General features: G+C 35.8%; 1 protein-coding gene across 2 annotated transcripts in view; it reads left to right on the forward strand.

The window, feature by feature from the left end:
* Positions 1-15897, forward strand: part of ZRANB3 (zinc finger RANBP2-type containing 3) — a 187547-nt gene that overhangs the window by 115290 nt on the left and 56360 nt on the right. For both annotated transcript variants that reach the window (XM_033111716.1, XM_033111717.1), the window contains exons 7-8: positions 3575-3746; positions 4865-4981. In XM_033111716.1, the coding sequence (XP_032967607.1) occupies positions 3575-3746; positions 4865-4981 (289 nt within the window). The remainder of the gene's footprint in view (positions 1-3574; positions 3747-4864; positions 4982-15897) is intronic.

Here is a 15897-nt window from a genome sequence, read left to right on the forward strand (position 1 = left end):
ATAAAAAAAAGAGAGAGATGGGGAAATAAAATAAAATATTAATTTGCTCTATCCAAAAAAAACACAGGGTCAGAAAACAGATCAGTGTTTCCCAGGAGCTGGGGGTAGGAGAAAGGGATTGCTACAAAAAGACACAAGGGAACTTAAAAAAAAAAATTACAGGGTAATCTCTAAAGTCCAGAGTTAACTCTGTGTGTGTGTGTGTGTGTGTGTGTGTGTGTGTGTGATCATGAACACAGATAAACATCCATGTTCTTGGCCATAAACTTCCTATTTTATCATCATAAACTAATATTAAGTGCCTACTAAGAATTGCCTCTTTTTTATATATTATAAAAAAAGAACATAAAAGAAGTTGCATTTATTCTTGTTTAGAAAAGGAGAAATGAATTTTTACTTACTTTGAAATCTAAATGAGAAAGTCTACATTAATCTCAAAAGAAGTTTTCAAGGTTCATGTTTCATAACTTCTTTAGAGACATTGGAAATTCTGTTGTTAATTTTAGGTTGTTAGAAATTAAGTTTCTTTTGTGATTAATTCCACCTTAAACCATATTGCTGCTACTGTGTCCACTTTGGGGCGCAGTGGTTTGCCCTGTGACCTCACTGCTCTGAAAAATCTAAGAGTTGTTGGTTTTTCAGTGTTAGATTTTTACTTGTTGTTAGAATTGGAGTGGCAACTTCTAAGCTCCTTACTTGACATTTCTCCAACAAAGATATACAAATGGTGAACAATGCTTGTCATCAATAGTCATCAGGGAAATGCAAATCAAAGCCTCAGTGAGATTCCACTTCACACCTCCTGGGATGGCTAGAATCAAAAAGTTGAATAACAACAAGTGTTGGCAAAGACATGGAGAAATTGGAACCCTTGAACACTGGTGCGAATGTAAACTGGTCCAGCTGCTTTGGAAAACAGTCTGGCACTTCCTCAGATGATTAAACATTTGACCTGAATTACCGTATGACCTAGCCATTCAACTCTTAGGTGTACGCCTAAGAGAAATGAAAATATATGTCCACACAAAAACTTGTGTATGAATGTTCATAGCAGCGTCACTCAGAGGAGCCAAAAGTTGGAAACAACCAAAATGTCTATCAACAAGATAAATGAGTAAACAAAATGTGGTATATCCACACAATGGAATATTTTTCAGCCTTAGAATGAAGTACTGATACACGCAACATCATAGATGAACCTTGAAAACATTAGGCTAAGTGAAAGAAGCCAGTCACAAAAGACTAGATACTATATGAGTCCATGTATAGGAACGTTCAGAGTAGGGGAAATCTTTAGAGACAGAAAATAGCTTAGTGATTGCTTAAGGCTGGGAAGGCAGGACAGCAGTTAAGAGAGTGACAGCTAAAGGATATGGGGGTGGGGGGGTTCCTTCTTGAAATGATGAAAATGTTCTATAATTTACCCGTGTTAATGGTTGCGCTATCTGTGAATATATTAGAAACCATTGAATTGTACACTTTAAATGGGTGAATTATATGGCATTATGAACTATACCTTAATAAAACTGTTAAGTAAAAGAGATTAGGATATTCTAAATAGTATATGTACTAACCATCCCATTGAATGGCGAGAGACCAAGCATTCACTGCCAGCACCTCTTTCAGCCCTCCCGCCTCTCTCATTTCCCCTCTGCTCTGCAAACCTGAGGGTGGAGACCCAGCAGCATGAGGTGCTGCCAACACTACAATCCTTGCCACCTTTAGTCGTCTGACTCAAGCTGAACGAGAAAGGGGTGGGGGCAGGGGAAAGGATTTCTCTAAAGCATAGCTCACACCTAGCACCGAGCTTGCAGTCAACCAGTGGTAAAGCCCCCAGGAGGCAACTGGGTACAATAGCTTCTGCCAGAAGTGCACCCTCTGCTGGAGGGGTGAAGAAACCTCCTGGGGACAGGCCTGGTAGTGGTACTGTGGCCTGTGATGTTATATTGCTCTGACTTCAGAACAAGCCTGTGCTTCTGGAGCACAGCTGTTGGTGCTCTACAGGAGGCGAGAGACGCTCAGGGGCTGCCCTATTTGAAGACACCTATGTGCTGTCTGTGCCAGCGTGGGACAGTTGTGCCATCGACCTTCACCAAGCATGTTGTATACCCGCAGAATGTGTCACGTAGATGGAGAGTGTGCTTAAGAATCCATTTTAATGGCAAACATTTCATTCTCAAAAAATCCCCCCAGAACCCAATCTTTTCCCGTAATTGGTAGTTCTGAACATTGATTTTTTTTTTTTTTTGTCATGAGGTCAAAATGTACCTAAGTATGTGATTGTGAATGTTAAACTAGGTGACAGAACTGGATATTAGCAAATATTTTCCCATTTTCGTTAGTGTGTGAGTTTTTAATACAAACATGAGGACATAAAACATTAAAGAAAGTCCACATATTTCAATGAACAAGTTTTAGTAGTTTAATTTATAACAATTATAATTAAACCTATTGATCTTTTGATAATGCCAACATTTAGGGGTTTTTTTTTTGAGCAAGTAAATTTCTTACAATTGAATGGCGTCTATCATTTTATCATACCATAGGTCCACTCATTCACTATGTTTTTCTAATCATTCTATATGCAAGTACATGTATTTAATGTTATCTGTACTATTCCTGTATGTTTGCTGTCAAAATACCTTAAACTAAAAGATAATTCATGTTAGCAATTTTCACTTTTCTCAAATTGACCCCTATTTGTGCTAAAATACCACGGAAAACCCATTAAAATGATAGTTATTTAATTACTGATATTAGTAAGAATAATAATACAGTCTAGTGGGAAGTTTTCCTTTGTGAATTATTCTGTAACAGCTCATTTTCAATAGTGTGGGCCCTTAGGACACGTTTGGGAATTTTGTGGGGAAGGGTTTGGGTTGTCACAATGACAGGCAAATATTGTTAGGCCAGCTGGGCTGATGCCTAAGTTCAATAGATCCGCTAAATCTAAAGATTTAGATTTCAACCCTTGACTTAACACTGGTCCACAATGCTTGGTGCTTCCAACTCCTGATCTTCTCAGAGGTCTAGAGGATAAATTACCTTTTGCCAGCATTTTAAATTGTAGCTTCCTTTCTTTTGCCAAGTCAGCGACCATTTTTCTGCATGGACTTCTAAACATTTGTTGAAATTGCTTATCCTCTGATGTTACCTTTCCCATTCTCTCTTTCATAGTGGGTTTGTGGCTTTTGGTTTCGTTTTTTTAAATTTCCTTTGCTGTCAGTGCAAGATAATATCTTCTCCCAGAGGGCGTGGGAAATGTTTTAGGTGGTTTGGCTAGTGTACTGGCAGTTAGTGCCTCGTTAGGGCTAGGTCTGCTAAACAGTCCCAGGTTTGCATGAACTCAGCATAAGCAGTATGTTTAGGCATACTAGTTTCAATAGTTGAGAGGAATGTATAATCTTATTCATTAGTATTTCTCAAGCTGAGCTTTTTGAAACTAATTTACATTCAGAAATAACAGTAAAAGCAGTGTCATGGCTCCTTATCATTAAAAGGAATAACACACTGGATAAATTGTTTTCTTACTCTAGCATTCAGCTGTGCTACATTTTTTTCTTCATATTCACAGATATTTTGGTAAAAGGCCTCAGTGGGATTGTAGAGGGGCGTCAAATCTTAATGAACTTCATCAGCTATTAAGTGACATAATGATTAGAAGGTTAAAGACTGAAGTTTTAACCCAGCTGCCACCTAAAATCAGACAGCGTATTCCATTTGATCTTCCGTCAGCCGCAGCCAAGGTGAGAACCCTTGCTTGATTAAAAGGCTTATTTTAAATCATTTTAAATTATATTATGAAAGATTGCACATATTTCCTATTGCACAGAAGGAAAAGTCCACCTTCTTAAAATAGGTTTAATTAATAGAGTATATGAGTTGGCTTTGTATTATTTCAAGAAGTGAGCGGGAAGAATTTAACTTTAGTCATCAAATAATGTGAAAAGATTCAGTGTCCTAGTTATTAAAAAATACACTTCTGCTGAATAGAGAAAAAAAAGTATTTCAATTACAACAAAGATTTAGAAGATTTCTGAGTATCTGTAGGATGTGAAGCAAGTGAAGTTGTGTTTTGTCCTCCAGGAATTTTTAAAGTATGAGTAGCTTTTTTCTAGAACAACTTAGTTGTAGCCCTTTTCTTAAAATCTTAAAACTCTGTGATAATGTAAGATGTTAAGTTCAACATATCAGAAAGTCAAACTATGTTTTAATGCTCACCTACATTTACTTTTCGGAGTGCAATGCTTATATATTCTCTGAAATTTCTTCAAATCTGGACATAACTTTGTTGACAAAGACTATTTATTGCATTGTTCTATCTTAAAAGCTTAGAGTAAGCATTTTGTAAACATTGAGCAATGTGTTATTGGAAAAAATAAAAATGATCCAATTTTCTTTACCTACTATTTTAGCATTAGAAAGAAAAATAAAAGTTAACATATGGTATCATGTTTTTATTTAATATCTCCCAAGTCTTTATGCTTACTTAAATAAAATATATTTTTATAAAAATTCTTTTCTACCATAGACATTTTCACTACCCTGCTTTCTTATGTATTTACATTTTTATTTTTACTTTACAAAATGTTTCCCTTTAAGAGGAAATTGCAGCTATTTGATTTATGTTGTTAGCAAAGACCGTGGTTTCCACCCGTTTTGTCATTGGTGTCCATTGGCGTTAAGAGGCAACCGACGTACCTCCTTGTTGATGTTTTTAAATGAACACATTTGACATCTTTGGGACTTTTCTTTTTATATCTTCTTATATAAAAAAGAAAAAAGTAGGACATGATTCACGATTGCATTAATTGTTCTGTTCTGTAAGCTGTGTTTTTAAACAATGTTATTGTCTCCCACATAGGAATTGAGTACCAGCTTTGAAGAGTGGGAAAAATTAATGAGAGCTCCAAATTCAAGTGCCACTGAGACGGTTATGGGGTTGATTACTCGCATTTTTAAACAAACTGCTATTGCCAAGGTACTCATTGCTGGGCCATCATGTGTTTGTCTTGGTACAAATTACTTAGTGTATTTTAATGTTTTTATTTAAGAAGCTTATTTGCATATTTGCATACTGTAATATGTCTTTGCCGTTTAATTTTTTACCTATTATTAAAAAATGTAGACATATTCAAAGTAAACAATAGTATATTGAGTACCATTCTACCTATCCATGTATTGATCCTTTCCAATATGTGGGTACTCTTTGACGGTGTTTTATACTTTAAAGGACATACATATATTCATCTTTGTGAATTCATGCATATATTCAGCTCTTTCCATGATTTTACTACATAATTGCTACAAATAATCTTTTTTTTTGTCAATCATTTTTTAATTGGCACTGTGATTTTAGGTCCCTACAGAGATAGATGTGCTCATGTTCTGTTTGTCTAAAAATGCAAATTGGAGGGTGTTAGAATCTTTAAATCTCAGTGTGACTGTCAAGTAGACTCATCACACAGTGTTTCTTGTTGTCCTTACCAGTGTGGTGGAACTTATACAGGCTAATGAGTGTCATCCCTCTCCAGTTCTGAGATATTTTACAATGTAATTTTTTAGTGAGGTTTATTGAGGTATAATTTACATATAAAATTTGTCCTTTTAAAACGTGTAGTTTGATGACACTTGACAAATACATATAGTATCAAAATATCCATTACCCTAGAAGTTTCCCTCTTGTACCTTTGCAGTCACTTCATTCACACCCACCCCTCTAGACCGTGGCAGTCACAGATCTGCTTCTATCACTGTAGTTTTGCATTGTCCAGAATGTCACAAAAATGCAATCATCTGTAGCTTTGTATCTGGCTTCTTTCATTTAGCATAAAGCTTTTGAATATTGATCCACATCTATGCATGTGTCATTAGATTTTTCACTTTTATTACTGAATAATGTCCCAAAGTATGGGTATAACATTTTTATTTTTTTAATTCCTTTACTAGTGAACGGCTTTTGGAATATTCTCAGTTTGGATTATTTTGAATAAGCCTGTTATAATCATTCTTGTACAGTTCTTTGTGTGGACATATTTTTATTTTTAAGGAATTTTTTTTTTTTTTTTTTTTTAAGATTTCATTGGAGAAGGGGAACAGGAATATTGGAGAACAGTGTGTACTTCCAGGACTTTTTTCCTGTCAAGTTGTTGTCCTTTCAGTCTTAGTTGTGGAGGGTGCAGCTCAGTTCCAGGTCCAGTTGCCATTGCTAGTTGCAGGGGGCACAGCCTACCATCCCTTGCGGGAGTCCAACCGGCAACCTTGTGGTTGAGAGGACGCGCTCCAACGCTCAAGGTGCCTGTTCAATCTTAGTTGCAGGGGGTGGAGCCCACCATCCCTTGCGGGAGTCCAGGAGTTGAATCGGCAACCTTGTGGTTGAGAGCCCACTGGCCCATGTGGGAATTGAACTGGCAGCCTTCGGAGTTAGGAGCACGGAGCTCTAACCGCCTGAACCTCCTGGCCGGCCCCGTGTGTGGACATATTTTTATTTCTCTTGAGTAAATAACTGAAATGGGACTGCTGGGTCATATGGAAAATGTAGGTTTATCTTTATAAAAAGCTGCCAAATTGGTTTTCAAAGTGCTGTGCCACTTTGCATTCCTACTGGCAACGTCTGAGAGTTCCAGTTGTCGTACATCTTTATCAGCAGTTGGTATTATCAATCTTTTTAATTTTAGCTATTGTTCTTGGTATGTAGTGGTATCTCATTGTTATTTAATTTGCCTTTTTTTAATCACTAATGATATTGAACATATTTTCATATACTTTTAGGCATTCATTTTCTTTTCAGAAATATCTATTCATATCAAATCTATATTTATATTGGGTTATAAGAACTCTTTATATGTTTTGGAAACAAGGCCTCTAACATATATGTCCTTTTCCAAGTATTTCTTCCGAGTCTGTGGATTCCATTTTTATTTCTTAATATTGCTTTTTCTAAGAACAGAAATTTTAAATTTTGAAGCAGTCCAGTTTATCAGTTTTTTCTTTTACATTTTGTGCTTTTTGAGTCCTAATTAATTTTTGCTTAATTCATGTTTACAAAGATTTTCTCCTATGTTTTTGTCTGAAAGTATTATACCTTTAGATAGTACATGTACATCTATACACTATTTTGACTTAATTTTTTTATGTGGTACAAAGTAATGGTGGAGGTTCAGTTTGTTTTTTGTTTGGTTTGGATTTTCAGTTGTTCCAGCACTCTTTGTTGGAAATTTTTCCCTCATTGAATTATCTTGGTGCCTTCATAAAATATCAGTTGGTTATATATGTGTGGGTCTGTTTTTGAACTCTATTCTGTTCCTTTGATCTATACATCTAGCTTTACAGAATACTACAGTGGCTTGATTACTTTTATAAGTCTTGAAATCACATAGTGTTCACCCCAACTTTATTCTTTTTATGTTTTTTCTATTGTAGGTCCTTTGCTTTCCCTTATGAGTTTAAGAATTAGCTTGTTAAGTCTGTACAATTTTGATTGGTATTGTTTTGAATCTATAGATTAATTTGGAAGAATTGATTTTTTTAAATTGAGGTATAATTCACAAACACCATTATATTAGTTTCAGGTATGCAACTTAATGATTTGATATTTGTATATATTGCAAAATTATCACCACAATAAGTCCAGTTAACATCCATCACTGTACATACTTATGAATTTTTTCTTATAATGTGACCCCTTAAGATCCACTCTCTTAGCAATTTTTAAACATGCAGTACAGTATTGTTAATTACAGTCACCATGCTGTATATTACATTCTCATGACCCATTTACTTTATAACTGGAAGTTTGTACCTTTTGAACCCATTTATCCTACACACCCCTACCCTCAGCCTCTGGCAACCACCAATCTATAAGTTCAGTTTTTGTTTTTTTTTTTAAGATTGCACATATAAGTGAGATTATACAGTATTTTTGTCTTTCTCTGTCTGACTTATTTCACTTAGCATAATGCCCTCAAGATCCACGCAGATTGTCACAAATGGCAAGATTTCCTTTATTTCCCCCTATTTTTAAAAATGTTTTGGGGTGAAATTGGTTAATAACATTACATAGGTTTCAAGTGAACAAGTCCATCATCTGTATGTTGCATTGTGCGTTCACCACCCAAAGTCAGATCTCCTTCCGTCACCATATATTTGACCTCTTTTACCCTCTTCTACCACCCCTCCTCCCCTCTTACCCTCTGGTAACCATTAAACTGTTGTCTGTGTCTATGAGTATTTGTTTCTTTGTTTGTCTTGTTCCTTTGTTGCCTTCAGTTTTATATCCCACATATCAGTGAAATCATATGGTTATTACGAATAACATTCCATTACATGTATATGCCCCACATTTTCTTTATCCATCCATCAATGGACACTTAGGTTGTTTTCATGTCTTGACTGCTATAAATAATGGGGCAGTGAACATGGAGTGTATATATCTTTTTGAGTTAGTGTTTTCATTTTCTTCAGACAAATACCTAGAAGTTGACTTGCTGGGTCATATGGTAGTTCTATCTCTAATTGTTTTGAAGCACCTCCATACTGTTTCCATAGTGAAGGCAACAATTTTCATTCCCACCATAGTGTACAAGGGTTTCCTTCCTGTGCATCCTCACCAACACTTGTTATGTCTTATCTTTTTGACACTAGCCAGTCTAACAGGTGTTAAGAATTGACTTCCTAATAGTATTGAATCTCCTGACCCAAGAAAAGTGTATCTCTCTCCTTTAATGTAGATCTTTTTAAATTTCTCCCAGCAATGTTTTCTAGTTTTCTTGAATACATTTTGTTAGATTTATTTCTAAGTATTTCATGTCCTTTTATGCTCTTGTAAATAGTATTTCTAAATTTAAATTTCTACTTTTTCATTGTTAAATATAGCATTATTATCCTGTGACCTTGCTGAACTTACTTATTAGTTCTTATGCTTTTTTGTAAATTCTTTTGGATTTTCTATCTAGAGCATCATTCTGTGTGCACATAAAGATACTCATTTCTTTGTAATCTGTACGCCTTTTATTTGTCTTGCCTCTCACATTGAACGAACACAAGTACATTTTTTTTTATTAGAAGTGATAGGATCAAACGTCCTTGCTTCCTGCCAATCTTAGGTAAAAAGTACTAATTGTGATGTTATCTTTAAGTTTTTCATACATGCCTTTTTTCAGGTCAGAAAATTTCCTTCTTTTCCTAGTTTGTTGAGAGGAGAGATGAGACATATAAAATTTTTTCGTTTGGCAGACCTGGGTTAGAAAACAGCGGCTACCATAAAAAGTGGATAAGAAGACAGCTAAAATTTAACATTATGAAGGCCGAGTTTCGGCTGTCACGACAGTTCAAAATATCAGGGAGTCCCAACACAAGAAGTTCACCCTTACACACAAGTGTTATTTACATTGGCCTCTACCTGGTGCTGACTAGGAGATCAGAGAGCACGCCCATTAGTGGAGGACAAGCATAATACACTGCCTGTTTCCAGGACCCTTTTCTCATACTAAGCAAAAACATTGTCAACCTCCCCCTCCCCCCGCCTCCAAAGCCCAGTCCAGGATCCACTTCTTCTCGGAGCTGGGTAGAAACAAAATGTCTACCCCCGGGGGTTGGGCAGGAAACCCTATTGAAATCAAGACCTTGTACTGATATAAGACAGAGATCTGTTAACGGCTGGGGGAGGGACACGATCATCTCTTCTGCCCACAACTACTCACTGTTACAAGACATAGTTTGGTTGCCACAGGGGAGAGGGGCAGGAACAGTAGGAGAGTTTCACCCCCAAGACTCAGGTAGAGCAAAGGGAGAGCAAAATGGAAATGCCTTATGCTGAGTTGGTACCAGGAGACTCAAGAGGTTCCCTGCCCCCCACCATGAACTTTAACACTGAGAAATCATCAAGTTCAATCTACTAGTGGGAAGAGAGACACCCCTTTATAGTGCAGACTGCTGAAAGCTAAGAATACAGCTAGGACATTTAGAAAAACCCTTGGTACACACTGTCACAAGGTAGGAGCATCCCATTATTGGGGGAATTCAAAGTTTATGGTGCACTGAAGGTAAAGGTAACAAGAGAACCTAAATACAACTCAATACCGACTAGGTTGTCTTCGTCCTTCCCATACTATCACCTGAAAGAAAAAGAAGCACGCCCGTATCTGGGTGTAAGTATTATTTATCTCACTCAGTTCTGTCCTTCTGGACATAATTTCTAGCATTAAATAGAAATTATGAAAAAAATAAATTAAAAAAAATTAATCCATCATTAAGACATAAAGAAATCAATAATGCAAGATGGAGCCAGATTATAGAAGTATTACACAAGGACTTTTAAAAAGCTATGAATAATATGTTAAAGGATGTAGTAGAAAAGATAAACAACATACATGAAAAGATGGGGAATTTCAGAAGAAATATGGTAACTATAAAGACAGTAAAATAGAAATGCCAGAAATAAAAAACAGTATCTGAGAAAAAAAAATTCTTTCAATCAGTTTATAAGCCAGTAGTAGAGATAAAATGTAGTCATAAAAAAATTTCAAGGTCCTGGATATTTATCCTAGAGAAATGAAAACTTAGCCTTATACTTATAGTGCATCAGTATTATAGAATACTCAATGAAAAGGAATGAACTATTGATAAACACAATGAATTGGATGAATCTCAAAAGCATTATACTGAATGAAAGAAGCCAGTCTCAAAAGTTTACACACATCACGATACCATTTTTATAACATTTTCAAAACAATAAAATTATAGTGATAGAAAATATTATTATACCAATGTCATTTTCCTGGTGTCGATAACTGTAATATGATTATATAAGAAATTATCATTGCGAGAGGCTAGGTTAAGGATACATAGGGACTCTATATTATTTTTGCAACCTCTGGTGTGTCTAAAATTATTTCAAAAAAAAAAGTTTTAAAATGTATATATAGTGGATACAATAAAGCAATCCAATGACAGAAAAAATTCAAAAATTCTGAATCCGGAAGAGGGTAGAAAAAGGAACAAAACATTGTTTAGAGAATGTAAAGCAAATTTAAATAAATGACAAGATTGGTCATGTTCATGAATCAAAAGATTGAATATTATTAAGGTGCCAGTTTGCTGTAAATTAATTTATATAGTCAGTGCAATGCTAATCAAATCCCTGTCGTCTTTTTTTGGAGAAATTGGCAAGCTGAATATAAAATTTATGAGCCAACACATAGGACTTAGTACAGCCAAAACAATTCTGAACAAAGTTGGAAGACTCACACACGTGATGTAAATACTTACTATAAAGTTACAGTAATAGACTTTGTGGTATTGGCATGAAGGGAGACATTTATATTAATGAACCAGAAAAGAGAGGCCAGAAATAGACCTTTACATAGATTGTTGATATTAGGAAAGGGGATAATTATCAATGGGAAATGATAGTTTTTTCAACAAATAGTATTAGGACAGTTGAATATCTAAGGATAACACAAAAAAGCCTTGACCGTTATCTCACATCATACATAAAAATTAACTTGAAGTGGGTCAACGACATAAATATAGCTAACTTATAAAACGTTTTTTAGCATGCATACGTAAATATATTGCCAACCTTTGGTAGGAACTTTTTTTAGATAGGATACAAAGAGCATATACTTTTATTATTATTATTATTAAACTTATTGAAATAACATTGGTTAATAACAGTATATAAATTTCATGTGTACCACATAATTTGACATCAGAAAAAGCACATCCTTTAAAGGGAAAAAATGGGACTGAAAACTAAAAGTTAACAGTGTTTAAATAAAGTATGATGTATGAAAGATACTGTTAGGAAAATGCAAATGCAAAATACAGATTAGAAGAAAATATTTGCAATACATTCACCCTGCTCTGTTTTCCCATATCATAATTTTTTATCATAATTTTTGGTTTGATTAGTGTTCATTGTTTACAGTATAATGACTGTGTTAAACATTTCACAGTTGAGCTATAATTACATTTCTTTGACAACTATTGTTTTTCCTAGAGTTAATAGCTATCTTGTTTTTTGTTTGTTTGATTGCTAGGTTTTCTTTTTACTTAGTACTGAGTACAGAATGCTTGTTTAAGGAAAAAGAATGCATATGAGAACCTTTAGATAGTAATTTCCTGTCTGTGGTAAGAAACCCTTGTTGGAAATCAGGATAGTAGGTACCTAATTCCTAGGATCCTTGAAAGAATAGAAAAAGATAAAGTAGGTACGTAATTCCTAGGATCGTTTAAGGAATAGAAAAAGATAAAGTAGGTACGTAATTCCTAGGATCCTTGAAGGAATAGAAAAAGAGAAAAAGTCAGTTGTCCCCAGATTGGAACATTTTCCCAAAGACCAGTGGCAGCAGAAGACCAGTCCTTGCCAACCCAATTCCCTAGTTTTGAGTCATTTTTCATTTCCTCCGTATTAGGTATTAGAACCTCTATCCTCAACCACCTACATAAATTGGAACTATGTATTTTTTCTATTCCTGGGCTGCAGCCAGAAATAATTAGTTCATGGCATTACTGAGTTGTATTCTTCATACATTTTCCCCAGAAACATTATTGGTATCCAGTAGTTAGGGTCTATGGTAACTAAATAATATAGTTTAGCTACATCTCATATAGTTTAGCTATATTTTTGATGAAATAGACTTTGGGGAAGGTAGCTAATTATTGACCACGTTTAATATTGTTTTTGTGAGAAACTGTTTCAGAGTTCTCCTGAAGCAGTTTGTAAAGGAACTTCTGAAATACCACAGATTACAAATTGGCTACTATGTTGTATGCAAACTAGCATTGAAGCTTCCTTTCTTGACTAAGTGTTTTCCTGACTAATTCAACAGATACTAATTCAATTGCTACTATGTGGCAAGGATCATGCTTGGTGCTAGGGAGGCATGGTGAACAAGATACAGTTTATGTCTGTTGGCAAAGACAGCACAATAAATGTTTAGCGAGGGTAGAGTATATTTAGTGCTTCAACCCATGGAAGCACATGAGAGAAGACACCTGGGCTATTCTCGGGGTGGAGGAGGGGTCCGGAAAGACATCCCGAGGAATGGGACAGAAGATTCAGCCAACCAAAAGGAAGGGGAATGAGATAGGAAGGGGATCGGGCTGATGGAGTACATTTCGTACAGATGAATAGTTTTTGCAAACTCACAACGAAATGGCGTATTTTGGAAACCCCAAGTAGGTCATCATGGCTAAAGCACAGCGTTTCAGGGAGGAACTCTGAGAGCGATTAGGCGGGAGATCACAGGGAGCAGTAACCATATCATGAAGGTCACAGCTCGTAGTTCGTAATTTATCCTCGGGGGTCTGAGTAATCAGGTATAGTAGAGTAGAGTAAAAGGATAAGATGTGTGCTTTAGGAAGAGAAGTACAGTGTAGCTCTGTAGAGAATACACTGGAAGAAACAAGCCTGTGGGCAGGGAATCCAGTTGGGATGGCGCAATGGTAATCCAGGCCACATAGATGTACCACATCTTAACTGGAAAGAAAGGAATAATTCAAGAATTATGAAGTTGGTAAATCAGTGGATGCTGGTACCTGACTGAGTATGGAGGGGAGGGAAAAAGTAGAATCTAGATTTCTTGCTTGGTCAACTAGGGTGATGCTTGCGCCATTCATTGAGACTAGGAAAAACAGGAGCTACAGTATGTGCACATTGATGGTCTGTGCCACGCAGCCAGGCCCAGCTGGTAGGTGATAGAAGGTTTCTTTGTACTCTGCAGCATCATGTTAGAAATACTTTTCTCTTTATTGAATCATTTGAACAATTATGTTGAGGAACTGAAAGACAAGTATAACCAATGATAGTTTATCTCAATTTGAAAATCTTGATAAGAGTAAGAAAGATTTTTAAAGAAAATAATGAGTTTTCAAGTAAATGTGTGAGTATCTAGTAAATATGTGAATACATTTGTGTAGAATATATAGTTACTTATAGGATATCCTCTTTTGGGGGCATATATATACCTTTATTATTTGTGGACGTTAATTTTTAAAAATTTGTAACTCACTTGATACACATAATTAATGTGTAAAGAGTGAAATCTTTTTCTCGTCAGCTCTTCTGAGGAAGCGAATACTTTCCTCATCCATTTACCATGTTTCCCCGAAAATAAGACCAGGTCTTGTATTAACTTTTGCTCCAAAAGACTCATCAGGGCTTACGTTCAGGGGATGTCACCCTGAAAAATCATGCTTGGGCTTGTTCTCCAGTTAGGTCTTATTTTGGGGGAAACACAGTATATAATAACTATTTTAACACAATCCATTAATTGTGGTTAAAGAACAATGGACTAGAAAGGACCTCTGGGGGTCATCTGTCCTCTTCCTTGGCTCTGGGCAGAGTTATGTTTAAAGCCTTCCAGACAAATGTGTCTCCATCTTTCTTAGTTTTCTAGAGCTGCAAGATAGATTTCTTTTCTCCTCTAATCTCTCTTCATTTTCTCATATCCTACAGTGTCTTCTAGGCAGACAGGAATCCCATGCTAGTTCTCCAAATTAGGTCATGTCAGCAAAATAGGTGATATTGATATGATAGTTTTTAAGATAAACATTGCTACAGTGCTGTACAGTTATGGTACTGACATATGTCATCCATGTGCTGTATAAATATTTATGCTGGTCTACCTTTTGAGATTAAGTACTTCTTGGAAGGTTAGAGGCTACGTAAGTTTTAAGTATGTTTGTTATTATCTCCTTAGTTTTGTTACTACATTATCGAGATCTCTTTCTCAGATGTTTCGTAATGATAAGAAGTTTAATAATGATAATAAGCAGTAAATAATTATGATAAACACTAAACAAAGGAAATGCACATAAAATAATATTACTGGTAAAACGTCAATTAGTGAAGGATCTCAGATCATTAGAATTCTTTTTCTTCTATATCATTATTCTTATTGCTTTTAATATTTGTTGACAATATAGTGGATGCAAATGAACAGATTCTTTAGATTTAGGATCAGTGTGATACTCTCCTAGGGAAAAAAAAAAAAACACATATAAGTGGTATACGTTTTTTAGCCAACTTCCAGCCACTTTCTGGTACATTACAACAACATCTCATTTTTAGAGGAAACCATTTTAAGAGAAATGCCAGTGATTTTTCTATAAAAATGATGAAATCAACCCATAACTTAAATTTTCCTATCATTTGGGGAATGGCAGCATTCCTTAGTGCCTTAAAAATTTTCCCGAAGGCAGATTGCTTCAAACATAGTTCCATTATGCACCAAGTGCATTTTCTCTTTGCTGTTTTGCCTCAGCAGCTTAACACAGACAGGTAGAATCCCACATACAATATGCATTGAGGTATAATGAGGCCACTGCAATAGTCGCTGTATAGCAGGGCCTGGGGTATTGTGAGACTGAAGCCTACATCTTCCTATGCCAGTTCTTTGTTGGAGTAAAGGGTCTCTGGCTCTGAACCAGGCAAGGTCTGCCTCCTGTTCATTAGTAAGGAGATGGTCAATAATAACACAGTGCAAATAAAACACTAACGTTGTCCTTTGAGAGGAGGAGAGAGATGGTATGTTAGCTTTGTGGCCATGTTTCCATGGAGGAAGGCTCTGTTAAAGATGTAGAAATATCCACTTGAGAAGGAAGAGCCCAGTGAGGATTTGGCAGTGGCGGAAATGGTTAAGCTTGGAATCACAGGGGGAGGGATTTGCCTTAGAGGAGAGAAGAAATATCTCTGTTACAAAAGGAAAGGAAGTGACGATGAGTAAAAGTAAGGAAAAGTAATGGAACTCTCAGATCATGAATTCTGTTTTCTCTGGGCAGTGGGAAGTTTGAGAGCCAAAAGGTATAGGTTCTGATTTCGAAAAAAGTGGTCAAGGTTGAAGTTGTTTTTACAGTTTATTGAGGGAAATAGAGTAATAATAAGAACTGCAC

The sequence above is a fragment of the Rhinolophus ferrumequinum genome, chromosome 8 (genome assembly GCF_004115265.2).
Source record: "Rhinolophus ferrumequinum isolate MPI-CBG mRhiFer1 chromosome 8, mRhiFer1_v1.p, whole genome shotgun sequence".
Classification (NCBI taxonomy): domain Eukaryota; kingdom Metazoa; phylum Chordata; class Mammalia; order Chiroptera; family Rhinolophidae; genus Rhinolophus; species Rhinolophus ferrumequinum.